This window comes from Antedon mediterranea, chromosome 10 (genome assembly GCF_964355755.1).
Source record: "Antedon mediterranea chromosome 10, ecAntMedi1.1, whole genome shotgun sequence".
Classification (NCBI taxonomy): domain Eukaryota; kingdom Metazoa; phylum Echinodermata; class Crinoidea; order Comatulida; family Antedonidae; genus Antedon; species Antedon mediterranea.
Genome location: NC_092679.1, coordinates 4,044,821 through 4,068,922, shown reverse-complemented (window position 1 = coordinate 4,068,922; position 24,102 = coordinate 4,044,821). Strand labels below are relative to the sequence as shown.

At 32.7% G+C, this 24,102-nt stretch overlaps 1 protein-coding gene across 7 annotated transcripts in view; it reads right to left on the bottom strand.

The window, feature by feature from the left end:
* The window catches only part of LOC140060434 (uncharacterized), a 57,508-nt gene that overhangs the window by 12,384 nt on the left and 21,022 nt on the right, over nt 1–24,102 (bottom strand). For 6 of the 7 annotated variants that reach the window (XM_072106634.1, XM_072106635.1, XM_072106637.1 and 3 more), the window contains exons 6-20: nt 19,542–19,682; nt 18,003–18,242; nt 13,845–14,003; nt 11,207–11,489; nt 9,438–10,849; nt 8,535–8,662; nt 8,192–8,281; nt 4,481–4,618; nt 3,892–3,967; nt 2,919–3,568; nt 2,528–2,633; nt 2,244–2,389; nt 1,930–2,019; nt 1,597–1,650; nt 161–206 (exon numbers count right to left, since the gene is read on the bottom strand). In XM_072106634.1, the coding sequence (XP_071962735.1) occupies nt 161–206; nt 1,597–1,650; nt 1,930–2,019; nt 2,244–2,389; nt 2,528–2,633; nt 2,919–3,568; nt 3,892–3,967; nt 4,481–4,618; nt 8,192–8,281; nt 8,535–8,662; nt 9,438–10,849; nt 11,207–11,489; nt 13,845–14,003; nt 18,003–18,242; nt 19,542–19,682 (3,759 nt within the window). The remainder of the gene's footprint in view (nt 1–160; nt 207–1,596; nt 1,651–1,929; nt 2,020–2,243; nt 2,390–2,527; nt 2,634–2,918; nt 3,569–3,891; nt 3,968–4,480; nt 4,619–8,191; nt 8,282–8,534; nt 8,663–9,437; nt 10,850–11,206; nt 11,490–13,844; nt 14,004–18,002; nt 18,243–19,541; nt 19,683–24,102) is intronic. The other variant, XM_072106636.1, reaches the window with a different exon arrangement.

Genomic DNA, 24,102 nt, shown 5'->3' with positions numbered 1-24,102 from the left:
TCAAGATTGACCCCTTGCACTAGTTCAGGATTGAATCTTGACACTAGGTCACGATTGAACTCTGGACCTTAGGATTATAATGCAGGCACGGTAAACCACCAAGCTACAGCTACACTTTTTAAATTCTTCTACCCAGCCTAAAGTAGCCAAATCAACTTGCCTTATGTATCCGTTTCAGAAGTCCACTAAAACCACCTCCCTTATTCCTGAAAAACAGATACAAAATAATAGTACTATTAAAACAAATACTTTGATTATGGGCTGAATATGCTTTTGTTTTTAATTATATAATCATACTGAACAAGCTTGCTTTTAGACACAAGTCTTAAACAAGAGGGGTACATACAGTAGAATCGTAGGCAGATTAGGTTACATGTTTCTATCATGGTAGTACTGTACTACTAAAGCTTGGTTCCCACTAGAACGTAACGCAAGGACGTAAACGCAACGCAAGCGTTTTAACCAATGACCAGCGAAGTTATAGACAGTTAGCAATCACAAGCGAATAAGCCATCGTTTGTGATTGGTCAATTCACTTGCGTTGCGTTACGTCCTTGTGTTGCGTCGCTAGTGTGAACCACGCTTAACAGACAGTGACTGTATACACTACTGTAATAGTACATGTAGTAATTAAACCACATGCTCATTACTGGTATATGTCTTGCAATAATTAGAATGCACTATGTCCACCATCAACTAGGCACATTCTGTGAATCATCAGCTCATCAAAATGCAATGACAACAATTCCAACATGTAACATGCTTTATTACCAGGTCGCTTGACTTTCTAGGTCAAAGGTCATATAATCCACAATCACATACAGTACTTTATATATAAATACCATGCTGTTATTAGCATACAAATAATCAAACCTGATTGGGAGTATAAACCTACATAAAATATCCATGCAATTGTTAATTTGAAGAAGATCATCTTAACCATTTGAAGAAGTTTAAATTTAAATGGTTTCAAGCATTAACAGTATATACAAATTAATATTTATACCCTTCTAGTACAAAAACAAAAATGAAGTTAATTATATCAAATGGCGCTAATAAAATAAAACTTAAACTAGAGAAACTACGTTCCAGAGAACATATACCCTGTCAAGTGTCAGGGTAAATATAAGTTAATTTATATTAAATGGCGCTATAAAACATAAATTATATATCCGGATACCTTTTAGATAAATGCAAAAAAGTTACATAAATAAAGTTAAAAATAAAATGAAAAAATGAAAGAGAATATTAAACTCTACAGGGAAAACTGTTTATACTGATGAGTGATCTGTTAAAAAATACCGCAATATATTGAAACAGTTTTTAGAGGATACCACTCAAAAATAATAACCGGTAAAATAAAAAAACAAACAAAAAGTAAGAATATTATCAAATGCTGAGACAAGATATTTTGACAACCATGCATCCATGTTGTTAGGGAAACAATAAACAAAAGAATTATGGGTAAAATACCGGTGTACGTAAAGTTTTTAATAAGAAAACAAACAATAATGATGCATTTTAAGATATATTATCAACAGAAGACTTAAATGAAGAACGGATGCCAGGAGAGGGGGTATTGCTAAGACAACTCACCCAGAACAGATTGTATTTTGATAGCTTAGTTCGCTCTCTAAGCTAAAACTACCGCTAGAATTTGATTGGTAAAAAAATCATCATACAGTTAAAAATCGAATTAAGTTTATTTAGCATAGTAATTATGTTGCTTATGGAAGATGTGTTTTAATTTTACCATTAGGTAAAATAAAAAAATTTGTTATAGATGTAATAAATAAATAATTTTGTTGTGCAATATTATGTAGTACTATTTGTGACTATATTGGTTCTCTTGTTTGGATATACAGTGTGCTATGAGTACAGTGCTCTATAATTATATGACTATCAATCATTCAATTCATAATTATATACCTTTTTTGAGGCGATGTGTGGTTCTTATATTGGTCCATAATCTTTTCTTCAAGTTTCTCCTTCTGACGACGTAAATTGTTCAACTTTTCACTGCAAAATAGAAAACACAAACTTGAATGTTGCAAACATGTAAAGGATGGCATAACAAATACTGTAATAATAATGTTTCAAATCTTAACAATATTTACATTACTCAATGCTTTTACTATCTCTTCAGTTCGCATGCTATTCAAATTTTAAAGATGAAAGTGAACAAAATTCCCACATTAACAAATTAATTGAAAAGTGCTAGTATTTCCGGGAGCCTGACTTACACAAGTTGTTTCTGTTCCTCGTGGTGTAGTTCTTTGCTCTCCAGAGTGGACACCAGTAGCTCCTGATTCTGTGCCATCAACTGACTTAGTTGCTCCATCAGTTTCTTGTTCTCTTCTTCTAAGTTGCCATTCAAATGATTCAACAACTACAAAACAAAATTAATAATTTATCAAATATCTTGTAGCAAAAACTGTTTGATCAACGAATCTTCATGTTTAGTTTATCCATAAGAATTATCAAGGACCTACAGAAGTATCTCAACTATTAATTTAAATAAAGTTACCTCACACCGGTGTGCAACCTTACTGCTCTCAATCTCCATTTGTTGACAACGGTCTTTAGCATCATGAAGTTCCCCTTGTAGCACCGTGTGATCTCGCTGTAAAGTCCTTTAAAGTAAAAAATATTAAAACTAAGGTTTGATAGCAGGCCTTATATAGTATATAATTTGGTTATGCACTTGCTGTTAAGCTTTGTCTACATTATCAAACTTCATATGACAACAAAATGTGATGTGCCCATATATAGACATGATGATGTCATATCACTACCATATTTGGGCATATCCATACAATATTTGGGCACATCACACCTTTTTTGTCAAACTAGTTTGATAGTGTAGACAGAGCTTAATACATATGCTAATTCAGTTAATTAAATACATTCCCTCTCACCTGTACTGTCCTTTAACAGTGTTATGCTTTTCTTCCAGCTCCTTGTACTCTTTATTTAAACGGTCATAAATATGTTGTAGTGATTCATGATCCCGTTCTAGTGTGCCATAAGATTTATCGCGCTTCATCTTCCGTATGGAATCCTCTTCCTGACGGAGTGAGCTCTGTAGAAGGAGCATATCAACTTTTTTCTTCTCCATCTCCTCACGCTGTTCTTTCACATTTTCGAACTCGCTCTTTGCGACCTTCAATTCACTCTTGAGGGTGCTATGTTCATTAATTAAGCTTTCATACTCTTGGTTAAGATTTTCATGGAGCTGTGTTAATTGATCGTAATTTGATAAAAGAGAGTCGTATGTCCCTTCCATTTCTTCCAATTTTGACTTTGATTTTTCTGCATCGAGTTCAAGTGAAGAAACCTGTGTTTGGAGGTTAGAGTTCTCCGACTGGAGCGTTGAAATCTGCGAACCAATAGTGGCTTGCTCTACTTGTAGCTTTGCATGTTGGGATTGGAGATTTGAACTTTGTTCTTGTAGCATGCCTATCTTTGATTGATATGCTTTGTTTTCTGTTTGTAGATTAGCTGTCTGGGTTGTGAAACCTTCTTTTTGCGACTTCAAATTATTATTTTCTGCTAATAACGTTGCATTCTAAAGAAAAGAAAACATTTACATAGAGTAATCGCAGAATATGAAGTTTATATTAAAACTTAGAATATGACATTTTCATAGAGTTATTATATTAAAACTAGAGAGTCAACTCCAACATATTCATAGTTCAAAGACAGTGTCAATGTGGAATGGGAGTATCGAATATGGCTGTATTTTATCATCAATTATATAGCTCTTAGCATCATTTCACTGTTACCTAGTTCACTCTCTATTTGTAGCTAAGTATAATAACTCTATGGAAACTTGTAGAATCATTTTCATAGTTGATGGTTGCATCTTTTGTGGGTCACTTTAATACGTACCTCACGCTCTAATTCCACAAGATGATCCTTCATTTGAATAATCTGCTTGGCATGAATCTTATCACTGTCAGTTCTCCTGTAAGAAAATTAAGAAATGTAATGCCTGTATTAAAATGGCATTAAAGCAAAGGGATACTATTTCGAACAGGCCACTTATATTTTCTCCATTTAGTTAAATTGTAGTTGTACATTTATTGTATCATGTCAATAAATGAATTCTACTACAAATAGAAATGTGTTGTACATTAATACAATATTGTGTATATATGCATGTGTTGGTGTTTATTTGAGGAAATAAATAAAAGCCCTGGGATGTTTATTCGAGGAAATAAATAAAAGCCCTGGGATGTTTATTCAAAATTATGTTCTATGGGGGAGGTGAGGCGAGAGAAGAAGTTTATTCGAAAGGGGGGGAGTTTATTCAAAAAAAGAGTTTTTTTTTTTAAATTTTTATATTAAGTTTTTATATTTTATATTTTAATTCCAAAACACTACAATAATATTTATAACTACTAAACAGTTCAAAGACTGAATTGCAGACCTTTTTTTAACAAAAAGCAACGATAAACGATGAAGTTTGTTCACTTACTTAACTGACGCTCTTCCGGGTCCATCCATTGTTGACCTTTCGTCTTCTATTGTTTGTTGCTGAAGGCTGTCGTACTCACGTTTCACCAATCGGATCTCTTCGTTCATCTTTTGGTTGCGACCAGTTGATTCTTGTAATCTAAAGAAAAAAAATAATATTCATTGAATTATTTTATTTTAGTCCAAACAAAAATTAACAATACAGAATCACATATGGAAATAAAAATTTTAAAAGGAAAGAAAAGGAGGAAAAAGAAACACTTCTTAAATTTTCTCCCTACATAAATTAAATTAAATATTTAATTATATCAAAAAAAATTATAATAACTAGACATGAAACTCGTCACTTTGACGAGTTAGTTATCCGCTCGACAAACGCCACGTGCACGTCATACGTTAGAATATTGCACACAGAGAAATATTAAGGCATTATGACCTGAACTGAAGAATATGATATGTTGTTATTTCTGAATTCTGTTATTTTGTGTCATATAGTATACACAGTACAATCTGTATACATATCACAAACAGTGTAAAATAGGTGAAATTACGGGACCCGTATTTTATTGTAATTTTTAACATCTTGACGGTTTCAAAATGAAATGCAAAAGTAGAAATTTCAGAATGAAATTATCTCAGCAACAACATATTAACGTGTAGAAGAAATTTGAATACGTGAAATATTGATGCGCGCTCTTTTAAATGTAATGAAATATAACGCAAAAGATGAAAATACGACTTTTTGTATTTAACTGGCCATATGATGACGTCACAACATTCGATTGGCACAATTTTCACATGATTTTGTATCTACAATACAATAGCTTCCTGAAAACGTTTTAATCCTGATTATCACATTTTATTCTTACGAGCTATAACAGATTAAAATTTACTGTAAAGATGAAATTAATGACCAATGTAATTTAAATTTTTAGGCATGACGACGATAAAAAAATTAAAAAATGTTTAATTCATGCAACAGATAGTTGATTGACCTAGAATATATTAAAATCGGGGTGAAAATCGACTACGAATAAGTGGAGATGCACTCTATTAAATGTGATGAGCTATGACGAAAGAGACAAAAATCCTATATTTTATATTCGCGTGGCCATACGATGACGTCACAATGTCCGGTTAGCCATATTAATGCATGATTCGATATCTACAACTCATCAACTTCCAGAATATGTAATTAAAAAAAAGTTCTCCATGTAGTTTAGAATCTATGACTGTTTAAAAATAGGCATAATTTTGACGAATTTTTGAACTTTTTCACCAGAAACGCGTGCAAATTATTTAATTCGACGTGCTCGTATGACGTAATTTTAAGTCGAAATTGTTTAAAGGTTGGTAACATTACTATAAAAGGCTGAAAAAACATGAATCACGCGAAAAAAATATGTTTTTAACTCTAAGTGTGCACCGCGTGCGTAAAAAGTTTCGCGCGCGTGGGAATTTTTGACATGCTCAAAATGACATGAAACGCATAGAAAGTTGATTAGAAGTTGATCTTTCGCACTCTAAAATTTTAAACGCGCTGGCGCGCGTAATTTTTTGTGAAACATGCTATTTTTAATCCATAGGAAGTTTGCGCTTGATGTGACTTAAATTTTCACAAAGTTTCAAAACAAAATTATGTTTCGTTTTTAGTCTATGATCAATCATTGAAATTCATAAAATCGCGCGTAAGTCACGTTGCGCAACTCTGACGTCATTCAAAAATAGGAGGTGCACAAGTTCACGTAAATGTCGATATGTTGACAAAGTTACGATATGTTCTGTTTACACGTTTTAGAGAAACGCGACGCACAAAGGAAAGAAGTATAATACAGAAAAAAAAAAAAAAAAAGATGATGAAACAGGACGATTACAAGGAGTTATCCGCTACTAAGCGGATAACTAATAAACAAGAGGGCTCCTGAATATCAGTTACCCACTGAGCTAAACTGGAAGGGGTAAACTCTTTAAAGATGGTTGAAATAAAAAAAGAAAAACATAATGCATATACATTGCACAAATATTTATGAGCAGCCATTTAAACAAATTTAATTTCCATTTTAATTTGTCTATAAGGCATTGCATTTCAATGTGAATAGCTTCTCTCAACAGTTATTATATATCCATGGCATTATGTAATCCAGATATATCACATATTTTTATAAGTTCATTGTACACATTATGCAAGGTTTTAAAAGGCATAATAAATAATAAATGCAATTCTCTCCAATCCAAATTAGAAACATCCAGATACTACATATATAATCTATCCGACACAAAATTAATCAATTCATAATTACAAATTTTCAAAGTAATTTTTCATTTCTAATCCCAGATTATCAAACAATAATAATCAAGGACATCATAGATTATAGACTACAGTTAGATCAGAGCAGACTTAAAGTATTCAATATTTAAGCCTAGCCAAGCACGCCAGACCTGTGTATTACTATAGGCCAATAACATTCATGTAATCTAGCATGGCAGGCCTGTCGCGGTAACATTAATGTAATCTAGCACAGCAGACCTGTCTATGACTGTTACAGGTCAGTAACACACAAGTAATGCGTAATGATCAACCATTGTTCAGTGGTGGTGTGATGAAAAACATGTGATTATGCTAAAATTAGTAATTTGATTTATACGATCTTTGGAGATGCGGCTCTTTTAATGTGCAATTTGATGTATTTTACTTTTACTGTCTTTATTGTCTTAATTTGTGCCAAGCAAAAAAATGTCCATTTTAAGTGGACCAATGAAATGTCTTGAATCTTAAAATGTACCTTTGTTTTATGTTTTGTGTGTAAATTGATTAAATTACTGTACTAATATTTAATTCAACAACTAACATTTGTTAAAATGCTAATCACAATCGCAATGACAGCAATAACGATGATAATGACGACCATTTTACTTTTGTATGATAATTTTATTCACAGAAAAATGTCTAGTTTCATTTTCAAACTGATTTGATTATGTAATTTAGCAAAACTCTCATAATGTGGTAGATTTACCATAACATAGTATAGAATCATAAAACAATTCACATGCCTCGGGGAACAATGAACATCTAATTCAGGATGTGCGAATGGTCAATATGAATCATGTGACCTAATACACAGTCCCAAAGTGGCTCATTATTTATATTCCTTCAATAATGATAAAATGGTTTGAAAGTATGTGAGTAAACATACTCGCTGGTAGCACAGTAAATGGATAGCCTCTAGTAATGAATGGTACAGACTAAGTCTTGTTATGTGTGTAATATATGAGTCATGTTTAATGTGTATAAAGGTAAAAATAACATTAATGTTGTGATATTGTGATGTATGGTTATTGTCTCTCATTTCTAATCAAGGATAGTCAACTAATAAACACAATACTTTTGCAAATGTACTTTTGACAAATTTGTATCGAAAGATAAGATCATTTTAATATTAAAATGGATAGATTGCAGTAGAAATTTATTTTTCCAAAAACATATGATTTGCTCATCTTTTTAATTTTACCAGCTCACTATGTCGGTCGGTCGGTAAACACTAACTCAAATTTGAGCACATGACTGCAGCCATGTATATGGCCATGTTCTGCTTTTTATTTCTTTTGTTAAGTGCATTGAGGATTTGCATAATGCGATATATAAGTCCCATTTTTATTATCAATAATTAAAATAAATCAATTGGTATTGGATAAAAGTCAAAGTTATACAAACCTTTGTTCTAGTGATTTTATTTTCTCATCCTTAATTTCCATACTTCTGTTTAATGTATCCTCCATTTGGCTCTGCAGGGCCTTGATACGACTACAAAAAAAGAGTCAGCAATGTTAACAATCATTATACAAAACATAAGGCATCATTAATGATAAAATTATCATTCAAAATAAATATGAACAAATATTTCTCTACCTTTTTTCTAGACTATTTTCTTTCAATATGCTTATGATTAAGGGGCACAAAGCAGATAAAATAACATTTAACAAAATATAGTTACTGCAGTAACTGCAGAAGAACAATTGTTCATGGTCACCAATTGTAAAGGTAATAGAGATTGTACCTTTCATCTTCTCTTAGCTCTTCTCTCATTAATTTATCTTTATTTAGACCAATACGGTCCAATTCTGTTGACAGTTTTTCTAAATCGTTATCTTGTTGCTGGGTCCGAATCTTTTCATTAACAAGTTCCTGAAAAAAATCAACAAAAACTTTTAAAATAAAAAATGTTTTCATAATGGTTCTCAAACATAGATCTCCTTGATTTTTGTTTTGTAGTAAATAAATATATATATTTAAATGCTTTTAACTATATTTTTAAATATTAGTATTTAACTCTAACAAAAAGAACATTTGTGAAATAATGATATTACATCAACATTTAGTAGTAGACTAAAGTAATTGCAGGTCTATAAGTAAGAATGATTTGTTCTGCATGCAGAACAAAAATTAAACCGAGGATTAATGTAGCTAACGAGGCCATTAAATTTACATTGATTACTCCCGTAAGCAACCGACAGTAGAATTTTAAATGTACATGAATGTACAGTAATAATGTTTTTTTTTTGTATGGACTCTTCCTTCTGCATCTATCAAATGAATATTATGGTACTGGCTTTATTTTATTTCGTAAAAATAATGATGAAGTTTATAGTTCAACCAGGAAAGAGTGAAATAACACACTTCCATAATTTAATCTAGCTAAATTTTGAAATTTTACAATTGCAATAATAATACAGTAGAGCCCTATTCAGGGAAACAAACAAATGTCTCCTTAATTATAGGGGTTGACAATAGTGTTAACAAATATAGTGCTCCTTGTTCTCACAGTAAAATATACCTTAATAGCGGTGTCCCCTGAATAGAGGGTTTTATTCTAATGGATGGGTTATAAATTGGCTCCCATTGCACACAGTTGTGTCAAATATCTATATAAACCGAATACTGAGAGAATTACGCTACTAACCTCTCTAAGTGTTGCCAAAGTTTTTTTATCAAGTGTTGACTGTTTCAAGAGATCACGGTTTTCTACTTCAAGTTCCTTAACCCGCTCTGCAATTTCTTTATTCTTTTCTGCTGATTTCTGAGTATGCTTTATGTCACGTTGAAGTGTTGCTATCTTTGAGGAGGCTGCATCAATTTCACTATCTTTTCCTTCTAAAGACATTTTCAAGCGATTATTTTCTTTGTCTAGCCGTCGCTTGTCTTTTTCTATTGTTTCTTTCTCAAGCTCTAATGTACGGTTGTCTTTCTCAAGATCTTCGACCATTTTACTGGATAATTTTTGAGATTCTGACGATTTTTTCAGATCTTCTTTTAATCTTTCCACCTGATTGTCCAATTCTTGATTTTCCTTTTCTAATTTTTCAATTTTTAATTTATTTAACTCAATCGCTTTGTGCAATTGTTTATTCTGTGTTTCAAGCTCGATATAATCCACCTCCAATTGTGATCCTCTTTCTTGGCTCGATTTTAAAGCAACGATTGATTTTTGTAATTGTCTATTCTGCCGGTCTAACTCCTCTTTATCGTGTTCCAGTTCCAGAACTTTTGACATGTTGTCTTTCATAGTATCCAGTGTCTTCTGGAGAGTCTGCAACCTTGATCTCAACTGGACATTATCGGCTTCATATTGCTCTAGTTTCTGACAATGTACTCTAAGATCCTTAAGAGTTTTCTCTTGTTGGTGTTTCTCGTTCTCTAGTTTATCTTTCTGAACCTCAAGTACCATGTTCTCGCGTTCTAATTCCTCGTACTTATCGCAACGAATATTCAACATGTCAACTGTTCGATTCAGTTTATCGTTCTCTCTAACAGAATCGGAGAGGGATTGTTCAATTTCTTCCAACCTTTTTGCATTATCTATTAACGTTTCAAGTTTCTTTTGCAATTGTTTGTTATCAAACTCTACTTTTGATAATTTATTCTGCGATTCTTTCATTTCTTCGTGTAATTTACGATTTTCATTTTCAATATCTCTAATCCGGTGGTCAACGTTTTTCTGATTTCGTTCACGTAATGTATCGATTGTGTGAGTAAGTTGTTCGTTTTCGTTCTCTAGTTCTTTTACTTGTCTTTCACTCATTTCTTTTTCCGTTTGCATCATTTCTTCCAACTGTCCCTTTTCTTTTTTTAGGTTTCCGTTTTCTGTCTCTAAATCAAAGAAATTTTGCATCTCTGACGAACTAGCCACTTGAAGTTTTTCTATTTTCTGACAAAGTCGTTCATTTTCTTTCTGTAATAATTTTCCTTTGCTGTCTGTCTGGAAGCTTTCTTGCAGTGTTTGTAACTCACTCAACAGCTTTTGGTTCTCTCTTTCAAGTCTGACGATTTTACTCGAAGCCGAATCGTTGCATTCCTTCGACAATGAATTACCAGCTGAAAGAGAAAAACGGAAATAAATATAATCATAGGTAAATAAAGTAGAAATTTGAAAATGTAGTAAAAAGATTTCTTTTAAGCTCTGTCTCATGTGATGAGGTAGTGATATGCCCAAAAATGGTAGTGATATGCCCAAATATGGTAGTGATATGCCTAAATATGGTAGTGATATGACATCATCATGTCCATATATGAGTACATCACATACTTTTGTCACATAAAGTTTAATAGTATAGACAAAGCTTTACTGGTTTACAATTTATTTAAACAAAAACTGTACCATTTTACTGGTGTACCTGTAATAGTATCAATACTTATTGTAGATTTTTGAAATGAAATTATGATACTACGTACATGGCGATACAAGTTTAGCCATTTCTAGTTCATGACCAAGCGAAGCAGACTCGTTTAAACTTTGTCGATGATCCATTTGCAGTCGTGCATTCTCTTCAACCATCTCCTGCAGCTTGTCATTGTCCGTCTCGCGCTGTTCTTGTAGCGTGTCAATCTGCGATTTGTAGCGCAACAGGTCAGCTTCTAAATCTCGCACTCTGTCGCCTTTGCTTTGGAACGTTTCTACTTGATCTTGGAGCAATGCGTTTGTTTCGTGAAGAAGTTGGTTATCTTGTCTCAGTTCCTGAAAATAGAAGATAAAATTTGGATATTAGATTTTGTAAAACTCTTATAACTTACCATTGTATAATACTAATAGGTAATAAATGATAGGACTGTGGTTAATTTTAAATTCTAGGCAAAACAATATTTTTTGAAATGTTACCCTTAAGCTCGGTTTACACTATCGAAACTAGATTGACAAAAAAAAGTGTGATGTGCCCAAAGATGGTAGTGATATGCCCAAATATGGTAATGATATGACATCATCATGTCTATATGATGATGATGTATCACTTTGTGAACTTTGATAGTGTAGACAGAGCTTCATTCAAAATGCTATTATCTGTGTTCACCAAATGGGAGAAACATATACAACTTTCTCTTCCGTTTTTATTGTTTGATCTAAAAATCGTAATTTATGATAATAAAGACTAATCTATAGTAGTCATTCATAGTGTTAACCTCTAAATAACCTTTGATGATAAACATGCTTATTATTGCTTTTTATGTGATGAATCTAGATTCCCATAGGGTTTGACCGGTCGAATTCACTTCCGCTTCAACAACTAAAACAGCAATAGATATAAGGATTGCTTTCAAATTTGCCGCAACATACTGTGATGCATAGCTATCATAAATCATATGTACCATACTGCAGCATACTAATTGTGTACATGTGTACGTTTGTACAGGTTTTGATTTATTGAGATATCTTGTAAAATGTTAATTTCAATTAACTCTATTTATGCTAATAACTGTACAATTCTATTTCCTTTGTTTGCTTGCAATAACTGTCATTTACACTATCAATAGAAATTTGATTTCTTCCAAACAATCTAAAGTTGAGATTTTCTGCAATGCTGTTGACTATTTGTTGTCCATAAACTGTTTTTAATCATTTTTATATTCCTTAAAAATGTATAGTTACCAAGGAATTTAGTTTTAAAAAAGTAAAAAGTATCATTGATGATGAAACACATCCTCTTCAAAAACAATTTGGCCTCATGAATTCTGGCATAAGACTACGTGCACTTAACAAAACGGTTTAGGTGCTCGTTTGTACCTAATGCTATACACTTATATAACTCCAGAGTACAAAGATAAAAATAAACCGCTTTTGTTTATTTTTATAGCTCACGCATGTATTTTTAATGCTTTTATATAAACTTTAAATCATCGTTAGTGCAATATAATAATAAATCATATAATACAATTAAATAATAATAATATTTATCTAATTTTAACTATTTTTAGCCACTTAACTTTTTGTGTTTTGTGTTTTTGTAAATTGTATTTGATATTTATATTTTGTATTTTGCCAGTTTTCAAATCACATTTCTGTTTTTTGAAATGGACAATAAAGTATATATGACTATGACTATGACTATGATGTAAATTGTTCTGAATTACTTATATACAACTCGGTCGGTTGGAAGAGACACTAAAAGTTAGAAATCTCGAAACAATTTGTCTTTATACGCCATTAATTCTTTTGGTAAACCGGGAACTGCTTTAGATTTTTTTTAATGCTCAGGAAATTGGGAAGGAAGCGAGGCAGGAAAAGAAGATTGTAAATAAGACAATGAATATCTTATAAAGGTGTGTTCAACCTTTTCTACCTTGACTTTTATCTTAAATCACCTGTTTATTTGATAATATAGTCAAATTATATAACATTTAATAGTAATAATATTCGTTGTTATAGCGTTTATTGCATAATAATGCTTCTAAGCGCCTCACATTATTATCCCAATCATTTTTTTTGGAACAAACATGTATGGAAACATACTCCCATAATAATGCAGCTAGTAACCAGCGCAATGTACTGTCTTGATCTAACCGGGTAATCATTTTAGACACCTGGGTGGAGAGAGGCAAATGTAACTAAAGTATCTTGCCTAATGATACAATCACCATCATCCAACCGCCGAGTGTTGGATTCAAACACACCCTAACAACATTGCAGATTGTTTCTAACTTTAAAGATTGCAAAAAACCTGTTAAAAAACTCTATTGAAGATACTCTGTCTATCTGCAAATTTATTTTGTTATGCTTTTTTTAATTACTGCTCAAGACGATTACAATACAGGAAACGTCCTTTCATTTGAATAATTAATTAGAGTTTCTATTTCAGGTCTTGGCACAAATAAATAAGGTCATTTTTTTTTATTTAGAAGTTAATTGAAAGTAAAGCTCTGCCTACACTATCAAACTAATTTGACAAAAAAAGTGTGATGTGCCTAAATATGGTGGCGATATGCCCAAATCCTGTATGGTAGTGATATGACATCTAAAATGGGCACATCACGTTTTTTTGTCAAATAAAGTTTGATAGTGTAGACAGAGCTTAAGAAAAGATAAAGTTGAAAAGCATACCTCAACTCGTCTCTTTACATATTCCATTTCGTTGAGTCTTTCTCTATATTTACTGATTTCAATTTCATACTTGTCAACTTTACTGGCTTGTTCTTTGAGCGCATCAAGCTCGTCTCTGTACACACGAGCAGACCTTGCATCTTGAACCAAAGTTAAATTCTGACAAAGAAAAAAAAAGAATATCAGTAAAATAAAATTGATTATAATTAAAGTAGAACCCTATTAAGGTGACACCTTTGGGACCCAACAAAGTGTCTTCTTAATAGGTTGTCCCTAAAATAGGGGCTGGGTATAGTGTTAACACTTATTAGGGAGGTTTCGCAACCTTACAAATACGATAACGAAAACGGATACGTCACACATTTGTGAAACTTTTGAGCTGATCCCCATTTCATATTCGTAAAGCGTATTCGTGTTGACAAATATCACCAGTCATATTCGTAACTAAAAAACGAGTATAGTTTTTGATCTATTTTGCACATTTTGCATTTGAATCAGGAATGATTCATGATTATAATATAATTATAGATTTATTGAAAGTAATTTACTAAAGTAATTTACTAATAAGGGTTTTCCCTTGAATAGGAGTTGGGTGTAGTGTTGAAACTTATGTTCCTCTCATTCATTTCACAGGAAAGTGTTCCCCTAATAGGGGTGTCCCTTGAATAGGAGTTGGGTGTAGTGTTGAAACTTATGTTCCCCTCATTCGTTGCACAGGAAAGTGCTCACCTAATAGGGTTGTCCCTTGAATAGGAGTTGGGTGTAGTGTTGAAACTTATGTTCCCCTCATTCGTTGCACAGGAAAGTGTTCCCCTAATAGGGCTGTTCCAAAGGAGGGGTTCTTATATTATTTATTATATCTATATATTTAAGTTTCGTTTAGGTCACATGGTTTGTGAAAAACAAGTCATTTGTCATTTATAGTACACTGCAAATCCTTTTTGTTTCACTTACTTTTATACGACCGTCACATGATACATTTAAAATCTTACAAATTGTAATGTTTACCCATGATATGATCCACATTGTATCTGGGTTAATCTCGTAAAAAGTGTCTGGGGTTCACAACTTGTGTAATATCTTGCTCCCAAGCAAAGTATAAATCTTTCTTTTTCAAAGCTGTCAAACTTGTGTAGTCAAATCGGCCATTTGATTTATTAACACATTACTAATACTAGATGATTTTATGTACCAATTAAAAATGTAGTTATTTCAGTTTCTGTGTTATGTGACTTTTATTTTTTCGCGCATTGACATAATGTACCTTTATTCCACAACCTGGATTTATTTGATATCCACATACAAATATTTTTAGCTTATTACTTTGAGTAGAAACTTATGAAATACACACTGTACATTTGTACCTTATGCCAAATCTGTATATTGCTAAGTTTTGATGGTTTATGATTGATGATATGTCTGTAATAAAGGCATAAATGCAAACTACCAGTATCTTGGAAATATAAGAGAAAATTGGGTCATTTCATGTGATGGTATGATTTATGAGAAATATTCTTACATGATGTTACTTGAGAATAACGTAAATGAAATCAAACATATACTGAATTGAATTGAGTGCATCAATAATTTGATTGTGTTAGCTGCCTATAGGAAGTAACCAATTGCATAATGGAAGTATTTATTTCCTAAGTTCTTCCACTTATAAATTATAAATGTCAAGAATAAAGGTCATTTAAATACCAATTTAATGGAGGAGAAAGAGGTCATTATAGGTCTACATTAAACTGAAAGTACAATTTTGTACTTGGACTATAGTCAAGAAAATATTAAGCTCTGTCTACACTATCAAACTTTATGTGACAACAAAATGTGATGTGCTCATTATATGGACATGATGTCATATTTGGGTATATCACTACCGTATTTGGACACTTTTTTTTGTCAAACTAGTTTAATAGTGTAGACAGAGCTTCAGAAATATCATTCTGGATACAACGCTCTTTTTGCTGTGTAAAAACCATTCATAACACTAACAGGTTGTTCTCAATATATGGAGTTGAATTCAGCTAAAATCTTTAGACTCTGTAGAATAGTTAGGCTTTTACTATTAGATTATTTGAGACATAAAAAAGACTATTCAAGGCATTCTCAGATTAGAATATTGACATTGAATTAAGCATTGTATGTACGTCTAGTACAAAATAAACAAGTTTATGCCTTTCAATTATTTCAAATTCACTCCAACAGAATACATACAATTTCATAGGTAAAAGCTGTTCACCTTTGACCTGTAGGATTAGGGCTGACAATACAACCCTCTCTTGATTTAAGGAAGAGAGGAAAAAACCAACTACATGTATGATCTGAAGGGGCTCTTTTGTTTTTATTTGCATAGAAAGAGGGGGGGGGGGGGGGTGATTGGATTATCTTTGGATTTCTAGGATTATCTTTGGATTTGCATGAATACAGGCTATAACAAAACCTCTTGTTTTGAAACAGAAAAAAAAGTTATTTGCAGGTATGGGGGAAATAACAATTATCTTTTGATTAAATGCAGGGAATATGGGCAACAACTTAATCTTTTAGAAAAGGATCTACATAACTCCAGGGGGTTCTGAACAGGTTTTGGATTAATCTTGTGCACGTGGCTCTTGTTGTACAGCTTAGATCTTTCTGGTGAGATGGATTAACATGGTAATAGCCACACATGTTGTACTCAGTGTAGAACAAGTTTACATAAGGAAGATAAAATGTTTTATATACAGCTAGGAATCATTATATTATAACCAGTAAGTCACTTTCCCTTAACCTTAGCCTATATCACCTGCCATTGAAGATTTTGCATAAAAATATGAAGGTGGGATGATATTTCTTGATGGGCTTGTTACTATCATATGATCTGTTAAAAGCCTTAATACTATCAAGTGTGATGGAGTTAACACTGGACAATCTTTTGACAAAAATATAACTCATTATGTTTAAGAGGTTTCAATTTCACATCTGAAATACTGTATGTAAATTTCAATGTTGATATCATTTTCGTCCTATTTCCTGCTCGAGATTTATTGATTATTTTTCATGTTAAAGCAATTAGTATGTCACCAGCAACATCTTTGTTGTGTATATCAACGGATAATCCAAGCAACATTTGTTTTAAGTAAGGCACGCATGTTTAATAAGGCCTTCAGGCAGGTATTATCAGCACTCCTACTGCCTAGACTGCAAGGAATGCTAGCCACATTGTATAGCAAAACTATGGGAGGCATTTGCTGACATATATTCACTGTAAGGCAGGTGGTATAAGCATACCGATAGCTAAAGTTAATGGTTTTAAATTTGTATAACGCAAAATACAAATAGACTCTAAGCGCTGTTGACTCAGATGATACACTTTTCAACTACTGTACATGCTTCTCCCCTACGGGTCATGTCATGTCAGTGCAGCCACTATAAGACGCTCTCTCATATCTGCAATGACATGACTAGACAAGCGATGCTAGCAATCAATATGTTGGAAAGAACTTATTGACAAATTATGCATTTTCTGTCTTAATTGATGTTGAAAGATCTAATAAGGTGATATATAACGTTTTCATTAGAAACTGAAATTAATTCATTACGTCCGTATCTAAGTTAGTAAACAGACGACAAACATGGTATTAACAGATCATAACAACCATGCCGTTATTTATTGAAACACAGGTAAAGGTTTGTGCGCATCTTGCACTCTGGTGCATTCGCACTGACTCACATTGTATCTTCTATTACTCATAAGAGTCAATGGGTCAGATGGTGGTTTAAGCCAAAGATATTAATTGAAATACAGTGCACAGTAGCACATGTTAAAATGGTCAGAAATTGATTGTCTGAAGGGTCTTTATATAAGCTGTGCTTCCGAGATTTCCCCTTTCCATTCTTTTTTTTTCTCTTTGTACTATGTTTATTGTGTATGTTTATGATTGTGTATAATGAATGGAAATAAAGAAAGAAAGAAGCCATTTCACATCTGTTCCGGCGCCACCAAATCAAATCGAACAGCAATTTCATTTTCAAGATGCTTCATGCAGCTATACGGCAATCGTTATACGCATAGTCGCTTGAAACCGAAACATTTATATTCGATTTGATTTGCCTGCGCCAGACCGGAACAGGTGTGAAAGATCGTTAAAAGAGAAAGTGCTGAGCTTGGTTTTATACCTCTTGCCGCAGCTTATGTAGTTGCTGACCGAATCGATCCAGCTCTTCTTTGTATTCTAATGCTTGTTCTGCTTTCTCTTCCATCTCTTGCCGCGTCCGTCTAAGCTTAGCTTTCGTCTCCGCCAGTTCGACGGTCATTTGATGCCGATTCGCGGTGGGGCTCATCGGTGGGGAAATGCTTTTGCGTCCTTCAATTTGCACCTGCAGAAAATCCTTCTCTTGGCTGAGTTCCATAATGGTCTGAAAATGTGAGAAAATAAATTAAATAAACACTTGCAATGTACTATTCTATGTTTAAACAAAGGTGCATACTAATGAGCCTGTTTAGCTTCAGTGTACACAATTTTCAACATCTGCACAAACTAGTCTTGCAGAGCTACTCATTATGAGGTGGATTGTACACATAGTCATGATAAATAGTAAAACGACCTTTGAATGACCTATGCTATAGTAAAATCATGCCGCATAAATACAGTATTAAGTGTACACAATTTAAAATTAGATGATAATCCATTGCTGACCCTTGTCCAACACTTGCTTGTTTAACGAAGCATCAAAATAACGAGCATTAAACAACGAATATAAGCAGGATTATCACCACTATTAATCAAATGTATGCAGAGATGAATTTAACATTAGTTAGGAAAATTATTGTGTACATTATATAATTCAGATGTCTTTTAGCATTTAGCCTTCGAGCATGATGGAAATTGTAGAAAGTATATTGTTTCTAGTTCAATACGTTATATACAGTACTCTAATCTAATAATAAAATCTATGGTTCAGTTCAAGTACAGGATAATGGAAACTGAAAAAATTGTTTAGCTTTCCGAGGTGTAATATCAATTAAATATTTACAGTTGTATGTTCATATTTATTTCTTATTATTTAAAATAGAATAGAATATTAAATAAAATATTAAATAGTTTATTTTCTTGTTTGTGTTTTAAATACCAGGAATATTTGTTTCAAAATCGCATTACGCAAATAATCCTGTACACACAAGCCTTCCAATACATTATGCATTTATTAACATGCTTGAACGATTTTTATCTTTAAACATTTGAAACGGCTGAGCAAGCTCATAAGATTCCGATATTGATTCTCCCAAAGGCCCGGCGCGTTCTTAAACGCCAAATTTTATGAGCAATTACCGCATTGAATTGAACAGTTTCATATCGTGTGGGGTATCGATTAAAATTTAACGATCTTCGGTATACATTATTTGTATCAACAATGTTTCAATCGCACGTCGAAGATCTCTCAGTTGACTTTTATTTGTATTCATGATCTTCTTGTAGGTCTCCCTTTCCTTGTAAACACCCACCCTAAATCTCTGTCTACAGTACACTATCAAGTTAGTTTGACGAAAGAAGTGTGATGTGCCCATATATGGTAGTGATATGCCTAATATAGAAGTGATATGACATCATCATGTCCTTATATGGGCACATCACATTTTTTTGTCACATGAAGTTTGATAGTGTGGACAGAGCTAACTTTTCATTCACATACATAAAATTAAAATACTCATCTTACCTCCGAGTAATTATCTCTTTCCTTGACGATTCGTTTCATATGACTGAACATATTTCGAGATTGTAAATCTATCTGTTCCATCGACATGTCCACAAATTCACCCCAGTTCAGACTGCATACGTTCTCATTATTGTCGGTTATCTGTTTAAGAAATATTGGTTTGGTTTAGTCGTTAATAAACAAATCTATGTGCGTTGAATGTATGTACATTTCCTTTTAATAGTAACATTAGAAACCATATTTTTTTTAATGTATTCAAGACTTTAACAAATTATTTTTCATTGATTTTAATGAAAAAGTGGTTTTATAAATGTTTTTGTTCAGACTGCATACGTTCTCATTATTGTCGGTAATCTGTGTAAAAAGAAATATCGGTTTGGTTTAGTCGTTATTTTAAACAAAATAAAATGTGCGTTGAATGTATACAATAATAATTTACATTTCCTTTTAACAGTAAAATTAGCAACCATATTTTGAAAAGTATTCAAGACTTTATATTTTCTATGTTATTTTTCCTTGATTTCAATGCAAAAGTGGTTTTTATAAAGGTTTTTGTTATTAAATAAGTTCTAAATTTTAATACCAATTGATAGACACTTGAACAAGTGTATAGTATGTGTGTAAATTTACAAGATAGAATTTAATATACAGTACTGTACATACAGTAATGTATAGCATTTTTAGAAATGACATGATTATGAATAAATGCAATCACTTGACAAAGAGCAATGAAAAACGTATCAGTATTGTTGATGTTAATAACTTTCAATACATTACATTGTAAAACTAAATATACAAACCAAAGTTACCAATAGGCACGATATTTTAACCTATGACAATACTACTGTATGTCTATCAAATGTTAAATTAAATATAACTTTGTGGCACTACTTAATACATTTTTTTTCGTTTCCAGTTGAGCAATTTCAATGATATTTGCATTGGATTCAATTTTCACATAAAAGAATTTTATGATCCAATAAAATCTATTATTGTGCATGCTGATACTGTAATGAATAAGTAGTTCAACAATGTCCTCGGACATTGACTTTTGTCTCTACACCATCAGTTTGTTATTGGACCAGAGGAAACTGAGGTTATAAAATGGTTTTTATTCTTTCCGTGCAACTCCTCTTCCTTTGCATGAAGATCAGATAGACAATACTGGCGAGTAAATAGGAAACTTTTTCGTTCTGGTTATAATTAAAATAAAAATGTGGAATCCATGATTTGAACAGTTTGGAGGGGCCAGATAAACACATAGCTGTTAAGGCTAGTGGATAATAAAGCAGATACGAGATACCTTACACAAACAAAAACAACTTCCTATTCCAAGTGGAGTTGTTCTGTTAGAAGAAAAAAAATCCTGGCATCTGACAGGATTTTAACCCAGGACTCTGGTATTCGGGTTTTGGCTGTACAGCCCTAATATTACAAAGTATGCCTGACAATACTCCATGGAGAGAGGCAGCTATGAATGAAAATTGTAAAAGGTGTAAAAGTGACACATATACCCTTAGGCTATGCTATAAAATAAGTCTGGCATAATACAGCAATTGGCAAGGTTACAATTAGTAATATCCACAGAATAATGAAAGAAATAAGGGCTAATTAGTACTAATTTATAGTGTAAAACTTACATTTCAAACAGTCAATATTTTCAAGTGGTCAACATCATTAATTGTGTTGGTCATTTTGTGAAAATGAAGTATATGTACTAAAAATAATAATAATGTTGGGAATGTCCAAAACACACCAAACGTTCTTATCACTAAGTAGAATGTCTATATTCAAAATTAATATATCAAACAAGTTAAAGATGCATTGTGCCCATGAAAAATATTTTTTTACATTTTTTGTTGTTGAATATGCAATTTTAATTTCCCATTATAGGTATCCACTTTGACCAAAAATTAAATCGAAACAAAATATATTTACCTGAAAAAAACTGTAATTTAAAGCAAAAAATTGTCAAATTGGCTGCCAGTCAATTTATATGGAACGCCGTTTACGCAACATTTTGATGATATGAATTTTATGACGCGATATGTGAATGAAATGCATCGATATGAATTGAATGGCGCGAGATACTGAATGAAATGTTTTGAATTGAATGTTTTGAATAAAATGTTTTGAATGAAATGTTTTGAACGAAATGTTTTGAATGAAATGTTTTGAATGAAATGTTTTGAATGAAATGTTTGAATTGAATTGAAAAGTCAAACTATTGGCGGCGTATGTCATTCCCGCTCGCGATTTTGTTTTAACCTCTTAGGCCTAAGCCTGGGTACCCTCATCTCCTTTCCACGGTGTCATCAATATGGATCCTTTACAGAGAATCCTAACAGACCTGAAACATTGGAATACATATTTCCGAACCCAGGTCTGTTAAGCCCGGCGCACACTAGAGCTTCCGGCTGAGCCAACTGGCACGAGTAACACTTGCCTCAAGTGTGCGCCGGGGATTTCGTGAGGAATCGGCCACGCGTGCCGCTGAGGAAAATATCTATCGTGTTTAATATTTTTTGGCACGCGTGCCATTTTCCTCAAGTGTGCGCCGAACGTGAGCTTCCTGCTCACTAAAAAATTCCACTGCGCATGACATGTTCTGATTTATTATGATATTTCAGCGCGTGCTGTATAGCGTAGTAAGTAATTATCCAATCAGAAAATCGCGTACTCAAGACGTTTAGTGTGCGTCCGATAGAACGCGAACATAGTTTGCGGCAAATTTTTTAGTGAGCCAAGTGTTACTCGTGCCAGTTGGCTCAGCCGAAAGCTCTAGTGTGCGCCAGGCTTTAGGATTCTCTGTAAAGGCAGCGTGGAAAGGAGATGAGGGTACCCACGCTTAGGCCTAAGAGGTTGAGAAAAAAATCGCGAGCGGGAATGACATACGCCACCAATAGTTTGACTTTTCAATTCAATTCAAACATTTCATTCAAAACATTTCATTCAAAACATTTCATTCAAAACATTTCGTTCAAAACATTTTATTCAAAACATTCAATTCAAAACATTTCATTCAAAAAATTTCATTCAAAACATTTTATTCAAAACATTCAATTCAAAGCATTCAATTCAAAACATTTCATTCATATATCGCGCCATTCAATTCATATCGATGCATTTCATTCACATATCGCGTCATAAAATTCATATCATTGAAATGTTGCGTAAACGGCGTTCCATAAATTTATCTATTTATCATGTTATTTTATAAGTGAAAACATTTTTTGAGCGGTTTCTTTTTTTTTTTCTACAGAAGTGATTAACTTTATTAAAACTACAAAATAAACTATTCAAAGTCTGATTTAATTAATCTTCATTTTTCATGTTTTTGGGGGACAATACATCTTTAATTTAAAACAGGTCGCTGTGGTAAGATGTAGGACTGCTGCTTTAGCTTACCATCAAGAAGGACTATTCAACAATGAAAATAGCTTCACTTTTACTTTTCAAGATCATTAACAAAAACAACAGACACGACAAAAGGACTTGATAAACATCCAATAAAGCCATGTTAACTGATGGTTTTCAATTTCTTTTGTCTTCACCAATGTAACCACATCCCTGTAGCTATTTTAATACCACAATAAGAATATTCTAATCTTCTGAGCGATAACAACATGTGTGATTTCATTGATTGTAATTTATCGCCATGGTAGCATAATCTCGTGGAATAAACCAAATGACTTTTTTGTGAATTACAATTTAATGTGATTGTCATGTCATGTCAACATCAGGAATAAATAATTCCAAAAGTTATTCAAATTCAATTGTAGTGTTTTATGTGCGTTGTTTTATATTTTTGGACTGTACCATTTATGGAGAGGGTGTTTTCGAGTATATCTCGCTCTTCGAGAAGAATAGAGCATTTTCGGTTTATCCAGGTAAGCTAGGCATAAAACAGACCATGCTATTTTATGTAGTCAGAGTTCAGTATTCTAGTTATACTACATCTACATCCGAAAAATACATTGTCTGGTCAATTCAGGTGTATGTATAGTTTAAATCTAATGTGTAGTTAGTTTTCTGACATTGACAGACAGTAACATTTTTACAGCGAGTACACTATAAAACTGTCAGTTTGAATAGCATAGTAATATTGTGATAAGGCTATTTAGTGTCAATTAGGGTCTATAGACCCTCAGGAGCCCCTCGGGATATATAAACTGTTTATGCCCAATGTAAATAAGCTATTCAAATTGACAATCAAATGTCTATTGATCCTCACAGGGGATAGTGTGTTTTTGAATGATCACAAATCATAATAATTTATTAAAAAATACAAATAATGTTTGGCAAACAACGACACCTGTCAAGAGATTGATTTAGTACCTTACTATAACCTATGACCAAATATAGTCCCATGGACCAAGGTATAAAATTTGGCTAAAATCAGAGGGTGGGATTATAGTACTTTAATTGTATGAACAAAAATTTACCAAAGTTTTGAATTTAGCAAAAACTATGGGGTGGGATTATACTCGAGTATGGATTTATAATCGTCATAATGGTAATTTTTTTGGGCTAGCAAATTGCATGGGGCTAGTACAACAGA